This window comes from Meleagris gallopavo, chromosome 5 (assembly GCF_905368555.1).
Source record: "Meleagris gallopavo chromosome 5, MGAL_WU_HG_1.1, whole genome shotgun sequence".
NCBI classification, from domain to species: domain Eukaryota; kingdom Metazoa; phylum Chordata; class Aves; order Galliformes; family Phasianidae; genus Meleagris; species Meleagris gallopavo.
Genome location: NC_139408.1, coordinates 50,010,997 through 50,028,815, shown reverse-complemented (window position 1 = coordinate 50,028,815; position 17,819 = coordinate 50,010,997). Strand labels below are relative to the sequence as shown.

Sequence of the window (17,819 nt, the reverse complement as noted above, 5' to 3'; positions counted from 1 at the left end):
TCACAGAGAAGAAGCACAGTTCTTATTTGCAAAAAAGGGAGGCTCCCACCCAGCTTCATTTTTGGCTGCCTGCTCATGCGGTACCACCTCTGTATTTTTTCCCCTTTAGCCTATGACCTGTGCAATTGTTAACACAGCGGCTCGGCTCGATCTCATCAATAAAACCTAAGAAAAACATAATTAAAAAGGAACAGGTTCTCTGGATCGGAAGCGGATTTCAATAAAACGGACCTTTTCGTGCCATCGGCACAGGTGACAGAGCCCAACAGCGTCACCGCCGTGCAGAACCCCGCACACCAGCGGGGAAGAGGCCCATTATGTAGGTCACCTCGCCCACCCCTCCCGACGCTCAGTGCTCGCCATCTGCTCGCTCCGGGGCGACGCGGCCGCTCCGGGCACTGAGCGCGCAGCACCGGGGCGGGATTCCTCCTCCTCCCCGCCGCGTTAGGGACCCGGGCAGCCTCGATCCTGCGAGACGCCGCGATGCAGCGGCAGAGCCGAGCAGGCCGCCGGGTCTGCCGGGAGGCACACGGCGCTCAACGGGCTAGAAAGGAGAATAAACGTAAGGATAAGCCGGCCCGGGGACGGAGGCAAGCGGCGCTGGGGCGACGTCCCCCCGCCCGCGGTACTCACGTTCTCGGTGTCGCGCTCGTTCACCGTGGGCAATGGAGTCCGAGTGGACATTTTCCCTCGCTCGGGCACCAGCGCTGCCCGCGGCGCGCTCTCGCACTCGCACACCACCCCCGGGCCGGGCCGGGCCGCGCTTCTGCTGGGAGGCGTCGGGTGCAGAGAGCCACCATGAAGGACGAGGTGCCGGGGGGCGGCGTCGCTCCGTGTCCCCCCGCCTCCGCGGCCGCGTTAGATCCCCCCGAGGGAGCGGGGCGGCCTCTCGCCCTCCGCCTGCAGCGGGCTCATCCTACGCTCAGCCGGGCCGGGCGGGGGGCTCAGCGGCGGCGCCTCATCGGGCGGTGACGGCGGGGGAAGGGGACGGCGGAGGGGCTGCCGGGGAAGCGGAGCGGCTCGGCCCGTCTCGCCGGCCCCTCGGCGGCTGAGCGCAAGCCGCCCACCGGGGGGGCTCCCCGCTCTTTGCCCCCGCTTCACGGGGCCGCCGCCGCCGCTCCTCGCATCCCGCCCCGCGCCCCGTTAAGGCCGGCACCCCGCGGGCCGCCGGCGGGCTGGGGACGGTGACTGCCCGCCCGCCCGTCCGCTTCTCCTTTTCGTCCTCCCTCTCGCGCTCGCTGCCAGCCGCCCCCCGCCCCTCCGCCGCTCCCCGACGAGCCAAGATGGCCGCCCGGCTTCCTCCGCGCCGAGCTCAGCTCCGACATGAACCGGAAGGGCCCACCCCGCGCCCGGCCGCGGCGAGGAGGCCGGCGGTGTGTTGCTAGGGGCCGGGCCGGGCGGGGCGGGGCGGGGCGGAGCCGGGCTCTGCCGTTCCCTGTGTGGCCCTGAGCGGGCTCCTCCTCGGAGCGGCCTCGAGCGGGACTCCGGAGGGGAGTTGGGGTGGCTGGGAGGGAGGGGCTGGGTGGAAGTGGTGTGAAGGAGGAGGAATGGAGGGAGCGCGAGGGAACGTCGGTGGAAACGTGTCACTAAATACGAGCCTTCGTCCGCAGAGAGGCTGTGGGTATGTAGGGACAGGCCCACTGCCCGTTTGCAGGGCGAAGCAGGGCTGCTCACGGTCAGGGAGCTTCCCCGCTGTGTTTGCAGAGCGGATTTGGGCCTTGAGCATCTTGTTGCCTTCCTGCTGCATCCCTGGTTCCAAAGAGGAGCGTGCTCGTGTGATGAGGGCAGCTCATGTGTGCTTAAAGCCTGGGGCTGCTGGCTCTGACCTAGCACACACAGTGGAGGATGCTGCAGCTCTAAAGGTTCACTTGCTGGAGAGTGGAAGCCTATACCCTCGGAATGTGCTTTTTCTGCCCAGAAATCACTGCAGTCACTGTCAAGAATACAAGGAAGTTCATAGAACTGTAGCACCGTTGCAGTTGGAAGGGATCTTTAAAGGCTGTTTACTCCAACCCCCCTGCAATGAGCGGGGACATCCACGGCTCCATCAATTGCTCAGAGCCCCTCCAGCTGACCTTGGCTGTCTGCAGGGATGGGGCATCCACCACCTCTCTACGCAACCTGTGCTAGTGCCTCACCACCCTTATTGTGAAGAACATCTTTTTGTTTGGTTTTGAGTCTAAATCTCCATTCTGTTAGTTTGAAACCATTTCCCCTGTCCTATCGCAGCTTAAGATCTTGATATAGTCATGAGTGAATCTAATAAGAATGGGAAAAAGAAGTAACCTTTGTGTATTCAATATATAGCTAGGGTATGGGAACTGTCGATCACAGCCTGAACCTTTGATTGACCACCTGAGGCAAGCAATGAGTCAGCCACGGGAGAGCAGCTGAAGGCAGTTCACCTGTGCTACCAGAAGGGGTGGAGCCTGGCTCCATCTCTCCTAAATCCCATTTGTGTGCTGACTGTCACTGAGGATGGTTCTCTTTTTGGAGATTGCTTCTGAGGAGTTTACTGTGAGCCTATGACACCAGTGAGCGGTTTCATTTATTTTGATTATCTTTCTGTTGCAATAATTTTACTAACCTTTGTGCATCAATTGATTATACAGCTAGCTTAGAAACAGACTTACTTCTGTTATTTTTTTTCTGGAGAAAAGGCAGAAGAAAACCTCTGCAGAAATAAATCTGGGGTAGGATGGGATTTGTAGCAGCTTGTCATCTCTGGACATCCGGCAGCATAGCGATAACGTTTTGTCTTTCTAAAGCATAGTTTATTTGGCAAACTTCATGTATCTTATAAATATTTACCAGCTTAGCCTTGAAATCCATCCTGCAATGTAGGTGATATTTTCCCATTTTCAGAGACACTAGCAAGGATAGGTAGCCTCTGAGTACTATCCAATTAAAAAGTTGCTTGGCTTGTTACTTTATCATGAAGACTACCAAACTTCACACACGTAACCAGTAGAAGGAGAAACTCAGTAGACTCATGTCCTCCTTGGTCTCAGCCAAGCTGACACCTTCTTTTATGTTAGTGACAGGAATTTTGGGTAATTTGAAGAATATCTACCCCTTATGTTTGTGTTTCATAGAATCATTAAGCTTGGAAAAGACTACTAATCCAATCATCAACCCATCATGTGTATGCACATATCTATATATCCATGTGCATATATGCTCAGCTTACATAAGAGCTGCTCTCCTTCCATAGCAGGCAGGACCCTTTGTGTTGGAAACAGAGAGGGAGTTGTATCTATCTGATGTGCCAAGGTCAGTCATAACAGACCCAGGAGAAGTATCCAGATCTCCTGGCTTGCTGCTTTTGCCATAGGGTGGCTGCTTCTTCATTTTCAGCTGCCAGTAGAAGGTGTTCTTTACAATTTGTTTATAAAGAATGGTAACTGACTTATGATGGAGTCAGAAAAAGTAAAAATAGGTAGAGATTTACTTTGGTTGTTAACCAGATGAATGCTCTCATCCTGCATTGATGGGAACTGCAGCTGACATGGGAGTGCTGAACTGCCAGCACCAAAGCCTGGGAATGATTTTCAGAGTGTGCATTGAGTTCCCCTGTGCTGTTTGTATGTACAAACATACACCAAGTGACACTGAAGTATGGGGCTATATAAACTTGCTATTCCAGGGACACAGATAAATCCAAACTATCCCATTATGTATGGTCAGGTGAAAGTCCTAGGCCTGACCATCCAATAGAAATTCTGCTATTACTTTGGGTAAAGCCCACATTTAACACTGCCCAAATTAAATGGAGCTGAGAGCAGGTGGCAAAGGAGGAGAGGCTATGGGGAAATGAATGCTTGTTTCTTTCAGAGTGATGTTTCTGACTGGCAAAGTGATGTTTAAACAAGAACTTTTGAAGAAAGTGCTTGAGACCACAAAAAATAATAGCAGCTCCTTTTGTTGTTTTATCACCAGTAATGGGAATCACTGATTTGTGTTGGCAGTTCCATGCAGCAAAACCTGCACAGGGGATAACAAATGACAGAACAGCTGCTTTATTGTTTCATTTAATTCTGGCTATATTCTGTTTTTCATGTTCAGACAGGTGAAGCATATAAATTTTCTTAGAACTTTGGACATACTTTAAAAAAAAAAAAAAAAAAAAAATTGCATGGGTTTCTTATTTCTTTGTTGCCCGTAAGTATTCTGTGTAATATCAGGTACTACTTAAGCTGCGTTCATAATCAGAAGGTGATTTTTTTCCCCTATCTATAGGTTCTGAAAACTCAGGAATCTGATAATCGAATTGTATTTTCCTGGTTCTCGTGCCTGCCATCACAGGCGATAGTGACAGTGCTTTCCTAAGTGGAACTCCAATGACAATGTTTGCACATTATCCAGGATAAGCTGCAACTTGTGCTTCGAGCTGCACAGCCGCTACAGTGCTAACAGTTGTAAAAACTTGTTTTTGTCAGCGGATCTGGAGAATATGACTCAAAGACACACAGGAAGCAGCTTAGTTAAGGTGCCGTTTTTATGTCACTTTTTTGGCTATTGCCACACACAGAAAACAAAAGAAAACAATATGATTCAAAACAACATCATTATGATGAAGCATTTTGATTTTTTTTTTTCTTCTGAATGCTAAAAGTCACAGCAATCACTAAATCTCTGAACAGTACGTTGCACATACATAGTAAATCCTAACTTTAACATTGTGATCAGAGCAAAAATGATGGAATAGATTAAAAATGCTGGACAGAATGCAAGGATTAATTTTAAATTATTCAAATGCGTGAGGTTTCTGTCTTAATTCTGCAAAAAGGATTACATATGCAGAATTGACTTAAGTAATTATATTCCCCTCACCTCACTTTAGAGGCTGGGGACTGGAAGGCATCAGCTGGTAGAGGCAAGTAGAGGATCAGCTAATGTAATTGTTAGAGCTGCCTCATCCTGCACTGCAGCTATGACAGAATACACCACCTGGGAATCTGCTGAAATATGAAATCATTGTCATTTACACAAAAATACCAGTTTAGGCTGATAATTATTAACCCTGATGTCACTTGTGTTTCTTCAAGTCTTTACAAAATGCATTTTAAAAGCCACGGTAATGTACCTAGTATTATTCCTTCTTATTCTAATATCTTGCTGTTGTTAGGTGATCATTATGGTCCTTTTCAACCCGGGCCATTTTGTGATTCTATGATTATGGGAAATTCTAAAATAATTCCATGCAGTGAATGGTTTTCAGGACCATTTCATCATCAGGGTTACCTCTGAAACTGATATCATTATCTGTATTTGTGTTTCAAATTTTTAATTCCCTAGAATACATGAAAACTTAACAGTATTTTATAATAGGAAGGAGAAATGTGCGACTTCGATAATGGAGATGACAAAGCTATTGATAGAAAAGTACTCATTACTGTCTATGAGCTGAATCAATAGTCCTTGCTCATATAATGAGGCCCAAGTGCAACCCACTGCAAGGCCAGGCTGATGTGTGGTTTTGACTGCAGAGGAAACAATGGAAAGGAAAAAGATCTTCCTTCTCAATGTTGCATCCATGCTGTTGTGCCAGCATGGAATGAGATCCAAAAGGTGAGATGAGATTTAATGTGTTAACTTTCTCTTTTCATCCATGTAGTTTTCACTTCCAATCTCGCCTTTCCCTTCGGGGTCTCTGGGGACAGCAGGATGGCTGTGGCAGTGCAACTGCTCGTTGTTTCTCAGGCATCAGAGAGCTCAGGCACTGGGCTGTGAATATGAGAAAACAGGAGTGAGCAGTAGCGTCTTCTGGATTGCAAGCTTCATGTAATTCCTTACCTGTCAGGCCAGACAAGCAGTGCATGGCAGAGCCATATAGCATAATGTGTGAGGTGTGAACCTTCATGATGGGATTGCTGTCCAGTGCATGAACTGCACTGTTTCCACCACTGTTTCCATCTGCATGGCTTGTGGGATGTGGGGCAGAATCACACTGCTCCAAGGAGCTGGGTGAGAGTGTTGTTCTGGTGGGTTGGCACTGGGTTAGTGTTGTGAAAAGTGAAACGAAAATACCTCCTTAGCTTTCCATAAACCTGATGCCTTGCGGGCTATGAAAGAAACACAAGGAGAAGCAGTCGGTTGGCAGCCATGCTCTGAACTTGACCCTATGTTTGAAGCTAGCCTAGGTGTTTTATAACAACTTCTTCTATTCCTGCTAGTGCATAACCCCAGCAGGGCTGCATCTTAACACAAATCCTTTCAGATGCCTTGCCATCTGAGTCAGGCACGTTACTGTTCCTCCTACACTGTTTCCTGTGTGGTTAATACTGAATCAAAGACTCCATTCACAATGATGGGGAAAGAATAGATGACTCCAGCACACGTAATATTTTCAAGAGCAAATTAATAATTGGTGTGCCTGAGTGTCAGCAGGAAGAAATTGTTTGGTAGCGGGGAGATAAGTCCCAGGCTTTTTGGGCACAGGTTATCTAAAAATGAACAAGCCCACGCTTGTTCAAAAAGGAACATCCAAAATTGTCGACAGGCTAGTGGAAAGTACACAGCTCGGCTGAAGTTCCCAGGGCCCACAGAAAGCCCCAAGGGCTGGGTTTTGCCAGAGAGATTTAAATTCTGGAGGCTGTCACTAAAACGAATCCTATTCAATTCTCTAAGTGTTAGCATGCACATTTTTCTCTGATTCGCTGTCACCTTGTCAGTCTGCTTCTGCCATGGATTGCAGACATGAGCATGGTATTCCAGCTGTAATAATGCAAAACCAAAATACAGGTGTGAAATAACTTATTTTGCTGATGCCACAGTTGAAGAACCCATTTAGCCCTTTCAGATAAGTAACTGAACTCTGGAAACTCACATTACTGGGACTCACATGTCCTTTCAATATCATTGACCTTCCCCTCCATACAGAGTCTCCCGTCTTGTAAGTATGCTTTCCTTTTCCTACAAGCAGAATTTTTAACTTTGGCCATAATAAAATGCGTGTCACTTACCCAAAATTTTGCAAACAGTTTTTTCTGCCTCAATGCCATCTTTTAATTTTCAACCCTTTCTCCATCCTGGGGGCAGCTGCAAGGCTTATTGGTCAATCTTTCTGTTCCCTTATGGCCCTTGACACAAATATGCATTGGTGCAAGCCAAGAACCAGTTGTGCTGGGCTGCAGTCCTGCATTATGTTTTTCTGCTGATAAAAAGGTGTTGCTACTTTGAACGTTCACATAACACGTGGCCTGGGGAGGGGAAAGGCTGGAGGGAGAATAACTCAGAAAAAAAACAGCTGAGGGTTGAGCAAAAGATGGGGTGCAAGGACTGAGGTGTCAAAACAGGGCTTAGGGCTGCTGAGCAGATAAGGGGTCCCAGCACCCTTCCAGGACACTGCAATGCTGCAAGGGCGAGCAGTTTGATGCTTGATAAATGTCACTGTGGTTTCCATAGCTCTGGTTTCTCAATCGACATGTTCTGCTGCAACAAGTTGAGGGCCTTAAAGGAGTCACGGTGTTTTTCATCAGCTTTGTTATCTTTATCACTCAATCTTGCACACTCCTCTAAATGATAACAAGTCTGTTAGAAAGGGTCTCTTCCCATAAAATCCAGTTGATTGGCATTAATTACATTTCCCTCCCTTAATTCTTTGTTAATCGAGATCCATATGAGTCATTTCATTAGGTTGCTGGGACTCGTGTCAGAGACAAGCCTGTAAATAGTCATATCTTTCTTTCCCCCTTTTTCATAAACTTCCACATTTGCTTTCCTGTGGAGCTTCCCCAGAACCCAGAAAGTCACCAGTGCCCGCACACCTCTTCTGCCTTGCCTTGATGCGTGAGGGAACACATCCTTGATAATTACCCAACAAAGCCGAGCACAGGTTAGATTCTACTGAAGCTAGGGGTTTTGAACAAAGAATTGATGTTGCAGTCACGAACAACCTTTACAAATGCATGGGAAGATTTGCTTTTCCTGTTCATCTTTGAATTTCTGTATTACAGTATAGAGCTGTAACTACAAAGGGTCTTTTAAAAATGTGTGCAAGATGTAAAGAAAAGGATTTATGGCAGACCAAGTATAGGCTGCACAGGACAGACAGGTTTGGTGTACTGTCCCCAGCATGGGGCTTCACAGCACTCTTGCTCTTCCAGCACTAAACCACCTTTCGCTTCTCATTCTCCTCAAATGTTGACAGCAACCCAGGAAATGAAGAAACATCCCCACCGTTACAGTAGATGTGTAGTAACATCATCACTTTTTTTTTTTTTTAGTTTCAGAACATCGAGGAGATGACAAATGCACAACGTATTTGGGCTTGTTTCATAGGAAAAGATGAGCTGCTGATTTGAGAATGTCTGATAGGAGGTCAACATCTTCAAATTGAATTGGAAAAATATCAAATTAATGCTGTTGCCACAATCCTGATTAGAATTCACATCACACAAGAACATAAAAACACTTTGAGAGAGAGAGAGAACGTTTTATCATCCAAGCACAGCACTGTTTTCAAGATGCATAGAAGAAAAGAGCAAAATGAATTAGGAGTGTTTTGCTGTTATTGAAATAAAAAGCAGCAATTGAAAATTAGGACTGTCCCTCAAACAAACACAAATAACAGCCACAAGCCTTGTATCCTCTTACAAGTCTATTAATCTGTGGGGGTGTTGGAAGGCACTGGGGAGGGCTGGATCAGGGGGGATCGCTGTGCTGCAGAGAGCACACCTGAGCAGGGCATGGTGCTGGTGCTCCCAGCCTCAGGTTTGGAGCAATGGGACATCCTCAGCCTCCAATAGTGCAGGCTGCAGCTCTGTGTATGCCTGGGACGTAGTGCCTGTCACAGCACAGCACTCCTTCACTGGTGGCAATGAGCATTTCAGGATTAGCTCTGTGGTCTGCATGAATCACATGGCTCTGCGTGCCTTGCTTGAAGCGCTCGGTGCTATATAAACCTAATACATGAATCATTCCTTCTGGCAGTGAGGTTTGTGCGTGCTGCAGGTATTCTCTGTAGAGAAAATCTACCTCTCGCATTGAACTGAAGAGTTTTCTGTATATCTTACATCAATTTTCTTTTTACACATTATTTGACTTTGCATGATTTGTGGGCAAATGTGATTACAAATATATTACCTTAATTACCATTCATTGCTTTTTTTTCACTCCACTCTCACCCTCCCTTGTTTTAGCCTGCTACTTCTCCTGAGACATGGCTGACCAACCTCCCCTGTCAGCATCCATAAGTACAGCTCTCCCACAGGAGAGATCTACCACCTACCTCCACTCACCTCCTCCCTCCCCTCTCTGCAGCAGAGCAGTAAGTCTTGCTAGCAGGACTTACCCTTGCAAGCACAGGATCCCTCTGAGCCCATAAATACTTCCTCTCATTGACCAGGATTGCCAACCATAACATTCCCTTACCCATTTATAGGAGGTGCTGCTCATGGCATTAATATGACCATTAACACCCTTACTGTTTCTCCCACTAACATCTTGTGCCTATAAACAAGTTTTCCTATTTTCTGTTCATTCTGGTCTTACTGCTTGCCTGCTTCAGCTTGAGCCACCTGATCTCTGAGGAGATGATCTTTTAAATGCTTGTAAAAACATTCACAATCGTTTTAGATTTTTCAAGGTGATTTTGAAAAGCAAAGTGATGTTGCTTTGAGAAATTTGGTGGTATGACCTTTAATGCTTTAGAAACCTTCTATATTTTTGTTTGTTTATTTTGCTTTTTTTTCAGTAACGATGTGGAAAAAAGGGAAGAAGAGAGAATCAAATACCCATAAAGAAAAGCAACCAGTAGTTGGAATATCAACCTTTTGTAAGAGTTTTTGAATAAAGGAGAGATTCCTCTCTCTGGAAGTCAGCAGAATGAAAAGGACTTCGCAAATTTTTGGAAATTCAGCAAATGTTTGTTCCTATTTTCAAACAATTCTGTTGAAAGCACTTTTGTTCATCTACAATAGCCGATGGAGTGGTTTCAGCCTCTCCAAGGAGTGCTAGGAATAGCGTGCCTCTTTGCAGTGCGTGGTGCTTGTGGGACAGCTGCAGTGGGGCCAGGGGTGGCTGGGGACAACAGGGAAGGAAGAAACATTCGGGACAGAAGGGAAGATCTGACAGACAGGAAAAGCACACGGGTCTGAGGAATGGGGAAATAGCTGATGGAAAAACACCCGAACACTGACCCTGAAGAATTTTCCTTTTGAATAACTTCATTCCTCTCAAAAGACGGAACAAACTGAGAGCACCTACACAGGGTGTGACCCTTGATAGTTTAACTCTGAGTTCTTATTTTCTAATGTTGACTGCCTTCAGCATCCTTCATCTGACCTGCCAGAGCACTGGTGCCCAGGGGATGATGCTGAAGGACCAAGGCATCAGCTGCAACCACCTGAGACCAAGCCTGAGCTCACCTGGACCTAATTCCGACTGCAGTCTGTGGAGAGGAGACCTTTGGAGGACATTCAAGGGCCTGGGCTGCCAGCTTTTCAAAAGAGAACCAGAGATATTGAAATCAACTTCTGAAGTATTTGTTTCAAGGAAGTAAAAACATGTTGTTGCCATACACTGGCTGCATGCGTGCCATATGCTGCCACGTCCTGTAATTGCCAGTGGCTCTGTGTCTCCATGCTCCATGCAATACAGACCCCAGTACAGGGCTTTGGAAATGCGTGCTCTGCAGAGAGCAACACTGCTGAAAAATGCTACGTAAGAACCTATACACACACATAAATATATTTATATCCCTCTGCATGCATACATAACCTTCTTGCTGTCTTTGCTATAGACCCTCCTGCTACCTGCTCATACCCCTTCGGAGCCCATGGGGGCTGTACTGTATGATAGAGGGGGATTTATCACCTTCTCTAATACCTAAGGAAAAGTCTAATACTATTTTGTAAAGTACCGCACTGTTTTTGGGCTCAGCTCTATTGCTTTTAATATTTTATACATGTGAATATGATGTACTGCAATGAAAATACCCTTACATCTTTTTCCAGTAAGTGCATCTATCAAAACAAGGAGCGATGTCAAATGATAGAGAGGAGCTCTGGGTCTGGAAGGCACAAGAAAATGCATAAAAGATGAAGCTCTATTTATGTTGCTCATGCATGCAAAAAAAAAAGGAAAAAGAAAGAAAAAAAAAGAAAAATCCAACAACCCTCCTACATTAAAGCTCTCAAAGCTACAAAGTAAATCAGCCAGCATGTGGCTTCTGTGCTTGTGCATTAGGATCCAGGCTTTAATTACAGATCCCATTGCCTTTGCAGAGAAATCCCCTTTGTTTAGCTACTGGATCTGATAAGGCTGAGGAAGAGTGAGGGTGCAGGGGACTTGTTCCTGGGGCACAGGGACACTTTTGGACCCAAATCTTGCCTTATTTCTGTTCCTCAGCTATGCCGCTTCATGCCATCCTAGCTGGGCTCAATCCAGCAGCAGCCATGAAGCCCTGTGACACTGAAGCCTGAGGGAAGTTTGTGTGATCAGCTGTAACCACAGGGCAGAGCTGGCATGTTGGGCAGCTTGGAGAATGGAGAACGGAAAATCACAGCACTGTTCACAGGGATGCGCTGGTGGTGCTGAGCTGAAGCTGGTGTCTCTATCAGGAGCAATATGCACGCATTAGCACAATGGAGTGGGCTAAATTACCCTAAGCTCAGCAGTTAAACTGCTTTAGGGCTCACAGAGGGCTACTTCAGGTCTCTCTTCAAGCCAGATTTTTGCTTAGCAGTTGTTCTGCAGGTGGGCGCCATCCATTTTGTGCTCAGTGAGGAGCCAGGATAGGGAGCCTTGGGGAAATAATGAAATGAGAAACATGCAGAGACAGCCTTCCTCCTGCATTTCCTAACTTCAGAGTGGCTGACTTGGTAACCTCAGTCTTCTCGAGGCCACTTGCATGCGTGGGCACTGCTGGGCTACAGGGAAACAAACAGCATTTGCCCAAGGAGGCTGTGGATGCCCCATCCCCGGAGGCATTCAAGGCCAGGCTGGATGTGGCTCTGGGCAGCCTGGTCTGGTGGTTGGCGACCCTGCACACAGCAGGGGGTTGAAACTAGATGATCATTGTGGTCCTTTTCAACCCAGGCTGTTCTATGATTCTATGATGGGAATGGGGCACAGCTGGAGCACTGAGGCCATCACGCAGAAGCATGATGGGAGCCAGCATGGGGATTGTCACAGCAGAAGGTTGGCAACCTCAGCGTCTCAACCAACACAAGATATGGGACTAACAGACTTCAGCTGATGGCAGAGGAGAAGTGCAGATGAGATTATTTTTTTTTCACCCCAACTACTGTGTGGGACACTTCTGATTGTGGAGAAGATATCCACCTTCAGTCCCATGCCCTCTGTGTCCCTCCTCTCCTCTCGTGGCTCCCTATGCCACCTTCCCATTCTTGATCCAGCCCACCCCATGAGGCAGCTGGCAGTCAGGGTATGCTCATGTGGATCCATTCATCAGGGCTGCGCCAGCATAGCTGCTAGAACACCGTGTGTGGATCATTCTGCCTCGTTCATCCCAGCAAACAGCCGGCTGGATCCTCCTCACCATCTCCCAATGTTGGCTGCACTGGGCTCCCAGCTGGGAGCTGGAGCTGTGTGTTGGAGCGAGCACTTCTGCTGCTTTCTACCTGGCAGCTTTCTGGCCCTGTAATTCAGCTTTCCTGAGGAGACTGAATAGTCTTGTGGCCTTGTAAGCATTTTGTAACTTAATAACAGGTCATATTAATTCATCTTTTTGTGCTCTGTCTTTACTCCTTAGAAAGATGGAAATCATTTTTTAAAAATAAAACGCTGCATATGCTGCGTGTGGGAAGTGGTGATTTCTAGCTACGGACTGAGGGGGCAAAAGTGTGTAATTTATAACTGTATCATAAATAATGAGTCTGATGCCTCTGTTACTGTGACTTTACACCAGTCTAAAAGTGGAGTCCGAAGCTGAGAGTCAGCCCCAATATGTAATCCCTCCACTGCAGAGCAACTGAAAGCTGGGAGCTGGATCCTTGGCAGGCACAAACAAGAAGAGTTCCATTAGTTTGTGTTTCCTTTCTGCTAATAAGCCAGGCTGTGGATCCTCTGACTCAAACCAAGCATTTTTGCACCAGGAGGTAGGCTAGGGTAGGTGTGGAGCCCTGGACAAAAACCAAGAGCTGGCAAGACACCAGGAAAATATCTGCTCATCTTCACTGCCTTCGATGCAGCTATTCTAACTTGTCCCAACTGATGATCTGTCCCTGGAGTCACAAGGAGCATTTGAACAATGCTTTCAAACATAGGGTTTGGATTTTGGGTCGGCCTGTGTGGAGCCAGGAGTTGGACTCGATGATCCTTGTGGGTCACTGAGGTGGCTGTGTGCAGCCCCGCGGGCTGCCTGTCCCACGGCTGTGTGCCTCTCTGGGAGCGTGCACCAGGGATGTGGGAGCTGCGTGCCGCAGCTCGGCGTGTGAGTCACCCAGGGTACGTGTCTTACATAACCCTGCACACGTTTTTGGAGCATGCTGCAGCTGAAAGGGCTGCCAGGAGTCCTGACAGGGGCGGGGAGGAGCAGATGGAAGATAGCAAAGGGTGCTTTTCCTTTGCCCCCTTAAGTATGACCCCTCTGGTGCAGGAGGCCACACATGGCTGGAGGCCCTGTGATGTGTAACCACAGCTGCTCTGGGCCAGAGACTTCACTGCAGTGCCAGGTCCAAACCTGAGACCTTCACTGACAACAAATGAACCTCTGAGCCAATGTCCTCTGCTTCCAACCTGTCTCTGCTCCAGAGCTCCACAGAACGCAGGTGAGGGTCATTCCAAGCAATGGGCTGAACTGCCAGACTTTAACTTCAGACTGAGCACATCTTTATAATAACCCCCCTGCACCAGGCTCTCTGTCTCATGATGCAGTCACTGGGTGCATTTTCACCTGTGAATATTGATTTGTGGAAGGCAAAACGTTGAATGGCTCCAGTTCAGCTCAGCTCCCACCCAGCAGCCCTCCTGGCTACAGGAGGGACTTTGGAACAAACCCAGGGCCAAAGCAGTGCAGAGCTCCCACAGTGCCCAGACTGGAGCAGGGACTTCATGTCGTCCTCACAGCCTGCTCAGCTATATCACGGGTGCAGGATTTTAGGATGGAGGTTGAAACCCACAGGGCAGGTTCCCAGCGATGCTTCCTCCAGGCATGCACCCTAAGCAGCACTTTCCCTGCAGAACTGATAGGAGACCAGGAGAAGCCCCTCTACTCATAGTCCAGGTGCTGCTGCCATGTAGTTGCCTTACCACAGGGCCGGAGCCACAGTGTCTCCTCCCCACTGAGCAGTGAATCTTTATTTGGTACACGAGTGTCAACAGGTGTTGTGAAGAGAAGAGGGACGAGGGGATATGGGTGCAGCTGGAGGAAGTATTTATAGCTGCCTTTTATAAAAAACATATAGCTCACATCTCTGTTAACGTATGTAACGCAATCGGGAACCTGAGCTTTTCATGATCCCCTGGCTGCAGGATTTCCTGTGGAATCCTCTACCGGCCACAAAAACAAGCTAAAAATAAATGCATTAAAAATGACACACATACTGAAACCTGCGCATGCCTTTGCCTCATTGCTGGATGGTGAATTGGATGGCAGCAATGGGAACAGGGAAGGAAAACTGGAGAACTCCATAATACCTGGGCTGGTGCAGGTTGAAGTCCCCAGGCAGCTCCAGTTGTGCATGGGTAAGAGCATCTGCTATGGACAGGAGTTCAACCCCCCACAGAAAACTGAGCTTCGAGCCCTCCAGTCAACCCAGGATGCTGTGATAGATGAATGCAGCCTCTTCCCCTTGCTGCTGCTCCCAAGCTGTTCCACAGCACGGCTTGGTTTGTCCTTACAGAAGCTCCTGACTGCTGCCATCCACTACCACTTTGGATTTTTTGTAGTATTAGGCTGACTTATCATACTGCAGTGGCACCTGCAGGAGTGTGGGCTCTTTGGAGTGCAAACAGGGATTTCTGTTGCTCTCCATGAAAACTCTCTTCCCAGCAGGGCGTCTTGTGCAGAATGAGCTACAGACACAAGGGCTGATTCCTGGCTTTAAGTTTTGGAGTGATTTTTAAGCAACTGATTGAGAGAGAAACGGCTTCGCCCTTTCTTTTCTGATGGGGATTGAAGGCTCTTGCTGCCAAAGGAACAAAGCACCCATAGCTGCAGAGAGAGGACCAAACTTACTCTGTGGCTGCCTTCAGGCAGATGCCAAAGGATTGAGGAGGTGGCAATTCCCAGAAATGTGAGCCTCCCCCAGTTCCTGCTCCCTGCTTGGTCCCAGGGTGCTATGGCAGTGGACAGTGAGGCAGCGTGAGTTCCCCTTCTTGCTTGTCCAAGGTTTGGAGTGCAAAGTTGCCCAAGCTCACCCCCTGCTGAGGGCAATTCCTGCATTCACAAGAGCAAAACTGAGAAGAATCAGCCACAGAACATCCCTCCCTTGGGTTGATAAACTCCAAACAGTGCCAGGAGCACTCAGAAATGCGTGATGCTATCAATACTGATGAGAAGGGAAACAAAATAATGTTTTTCTGGGCTGGATTAGGGTTTTTTTGAATAAGAAAGACAGACTGGAGTCACTGTGCGGCATTGTGCTGCTACAGAGGTAGCCACATTAGATGGTCCTTTCCCCACCTTGGCTGGATACAGTAGGCACGATCCTCTCCTCATACAATTACTGGGGTTATTTTATTTATCTCCAGCCTCCATTAAATCCATTTGCTTATGAAATTGGAGACAACCTGCTAGGAAGGAGAAGTCACCAGTCCTTCTTCTCCTTGCCCAGGAGATGGTCCCCACCCCAGGGTAAGCTTATGCTTCACTTTTGTTTGTATGCTTCATTTTTTTCTGCAGAAAAGAGGAAGGTCTGAGCTGTCTCTTCAAGGAAGACTGCAGATACACAGGGAGGAAAAAAAAAAAAAAGCTATTTCTTTGGAAGTCATTTTCTCTTAAGAAGTTCTGCCTGCATTTTTTATTAATAATACAACACCCTGGATGTGTCAAAAAATATGAAAATATATTTCCTGGTGGGAGCTCCAGTCTCACAGACCCTGGCAGTACGGCTGGGTTGTCATTTGTTTCTCAGAATTTCATTTCCTAATCAACACGTCTCTGAAATCACCGTGTTTTCAAAGTCTGGCTTCCACAGCTGCTGTGATCAAAGCCGGGGAGGTGGGGCAGAGTGGGCAGGGGGAACCACGCTGTTTCCATCAGAGGGAGAGGGAGGAGAAAGCCCACGTAGCAGAGAGAACTGAGACAAAGGGGTTTGATGTCCCCACGTGGGTCTAATATTTCAGAGGCAAATAGGAAAATAAGGATCTAGAGACCCGTCCCTCGACTCTGGCATCCAGCTGGTCTCCACTTGAGGGATTTTTTCCTTGATATGAGTTTCTTGGCTAGCAAGAGGCAGAGGAGCAGGGGCTGACAAGCTGCCACGATGGCAGCCCTGGGCAGTGCCACATGCAGGGAGCACCCAGCTCCTGCAGATGGCCAGGATGGGAGATGAGGGCGAGTCAGCTCTGCCCACACAGCCAGCCCCCCACAGCTATCATGCCATGCCGAAATACGTTGAAATCACTGAATTGGAGTTAGACTATCAGGTTTTGCTTCTCCGACACCGGCAGGGCCATAAATTCAGTGCTCTGACAGCACCCAAAAGCCCTCCCTGGAAATGCAGGCCATGCTTGTTTGCAGAGAGCTTAGAAGGAAATGAATTAAAAAAAAAAAACAAAAAAAAAACAAACTTTTAAATAGAGATACCAAACTAAACACAACCCAAACAACCCTGCTGTCTCCATCTATCACGAAGAAGGATTATCCTCCCATTTCCCATAGCCTCACAAAGACTCCACCCGCTGCCACCTGAAGGCTCTGCCTGTTCTGCAGGATGGTGCTTCCCTGCTGGGCCTGCCTGCCCTCATAGCGCCCGGTGCGGGCTGCAGGGATCAGCCTCTGCTCATAAGGGAGCTGAATCACAGAATCACAGAATGGCCAGGGTTGGAAGGGACCTCAAGGATCATGAATCTCCAACCCCCCGCCACATGCAGGGCCACCAACCTCCCCATTTAATACCAGCCCAGGCTGCTCAAACCCCATCCAACCTGGCCTTGAACACTTCCAGGGACGGATGGGGCATCCACAATCTGTCTGGGCAGCCTGTTCCAGCACCTCACCACTCTCTCTGTAAAGAACTTCCCCGACATCCAACCTAAATCTTCCCTCCCTCAACTTAAAACCATTTCCCCTTGTCCTGCTGTTATCTACCCTTTCAAAGAGTTGATTCCCCTCCTGTCTGTAGGCTCCCTTTAGGTGCTGAAAGGCTGCAATGAGGTCACCCCGCAGCCTTCTTTTCTCCATGCTGAACAAGCCCAGCTCCCTCAGCCTGTCTTCATAGGGGAGGTGCTGCTGTCCCTGATCATCTTCATGGCTCTCCTCTGGACCCTCTCCAACAGCTCCCTGTCTTTCTTGTAGTGGGGGCTCCTGACCTGGACACAGCACTCCAGATGGGGCCTCACAAGAGCAGAGCAGAAGGGGAAGAGCAGAGTAGAGGGGGAAACCAAATCCAACCCCTGGCTCCACACAGTGCCACTCAAATCCAAACCCGATGTCTGAGAGCACTGTCCAAACGCTCCTAGAACTCCAGCAGCTCGGGGCCATGCGCACTGCACCGGGCAGGTTGTGCCATGCCCACACGCGTTACAGAGTGCAGGGCTTTAAGGTTATCCATTCCTGCATGGCACAGCACAGGCTGCAGCTCAGCGAGGTTTACATCTCCCAGAGGATAATACGTTCCGATTCATAGACTCGGGGTGCTGCAGGAGGAGCTGAATATTGGAGAGGGAACAATTATTTTATTTTATCT

At 48.2% G+C, this 17,819-nt stretch overlaps 1 protein-coding gene and 1 long non-coding RNA gene across 10 annotated transcripts in view; one reads left to right on the top strand and one right to left on the bottom strand.

Moving 5' to 3' along the window:
• MARK3 (microtubule affinity regulating kinase 3) overlaps positions 1-1,389 on the bottom strand; it is a 61,733-nt gene extending 60,344 nt beyond the window's left edge. For 4 of the 9 annotated variants that reach the window (XM_010711946.4, XM_031553696.2, XM_085225699.1 and 1 more), the window contains exon 1: positions 634-1,388. In XM_010711946.4, the coding sequence (XP_010710248.1) occupies positions 634-684 (51 nt within the window). In that variant the 5' untranslated portion in view covers positions 685-1,388. Of the gene's footprint in view, positions 1-633 lie in introns of all 9 variants that reach the window. The other 5 variants (XM_010711944.4, XM_031553697.2, XM_010711947.4 and 2 more) reach the window with 4 other exon arrangements.
• LOC109367891 (uncharacterized) lies at positions 217-12,762 on the top strand. Its single transcript, XR_002115448.3, has 2 exons — positions 217-562; positions 9,698-12,762. It is a non-coding gene; the product is annotated as an uncharacterized LOC109367891 (long non-coding RNA).
• Positions 12,763-17,819: the final 5,057 nt, after the last annotated feature.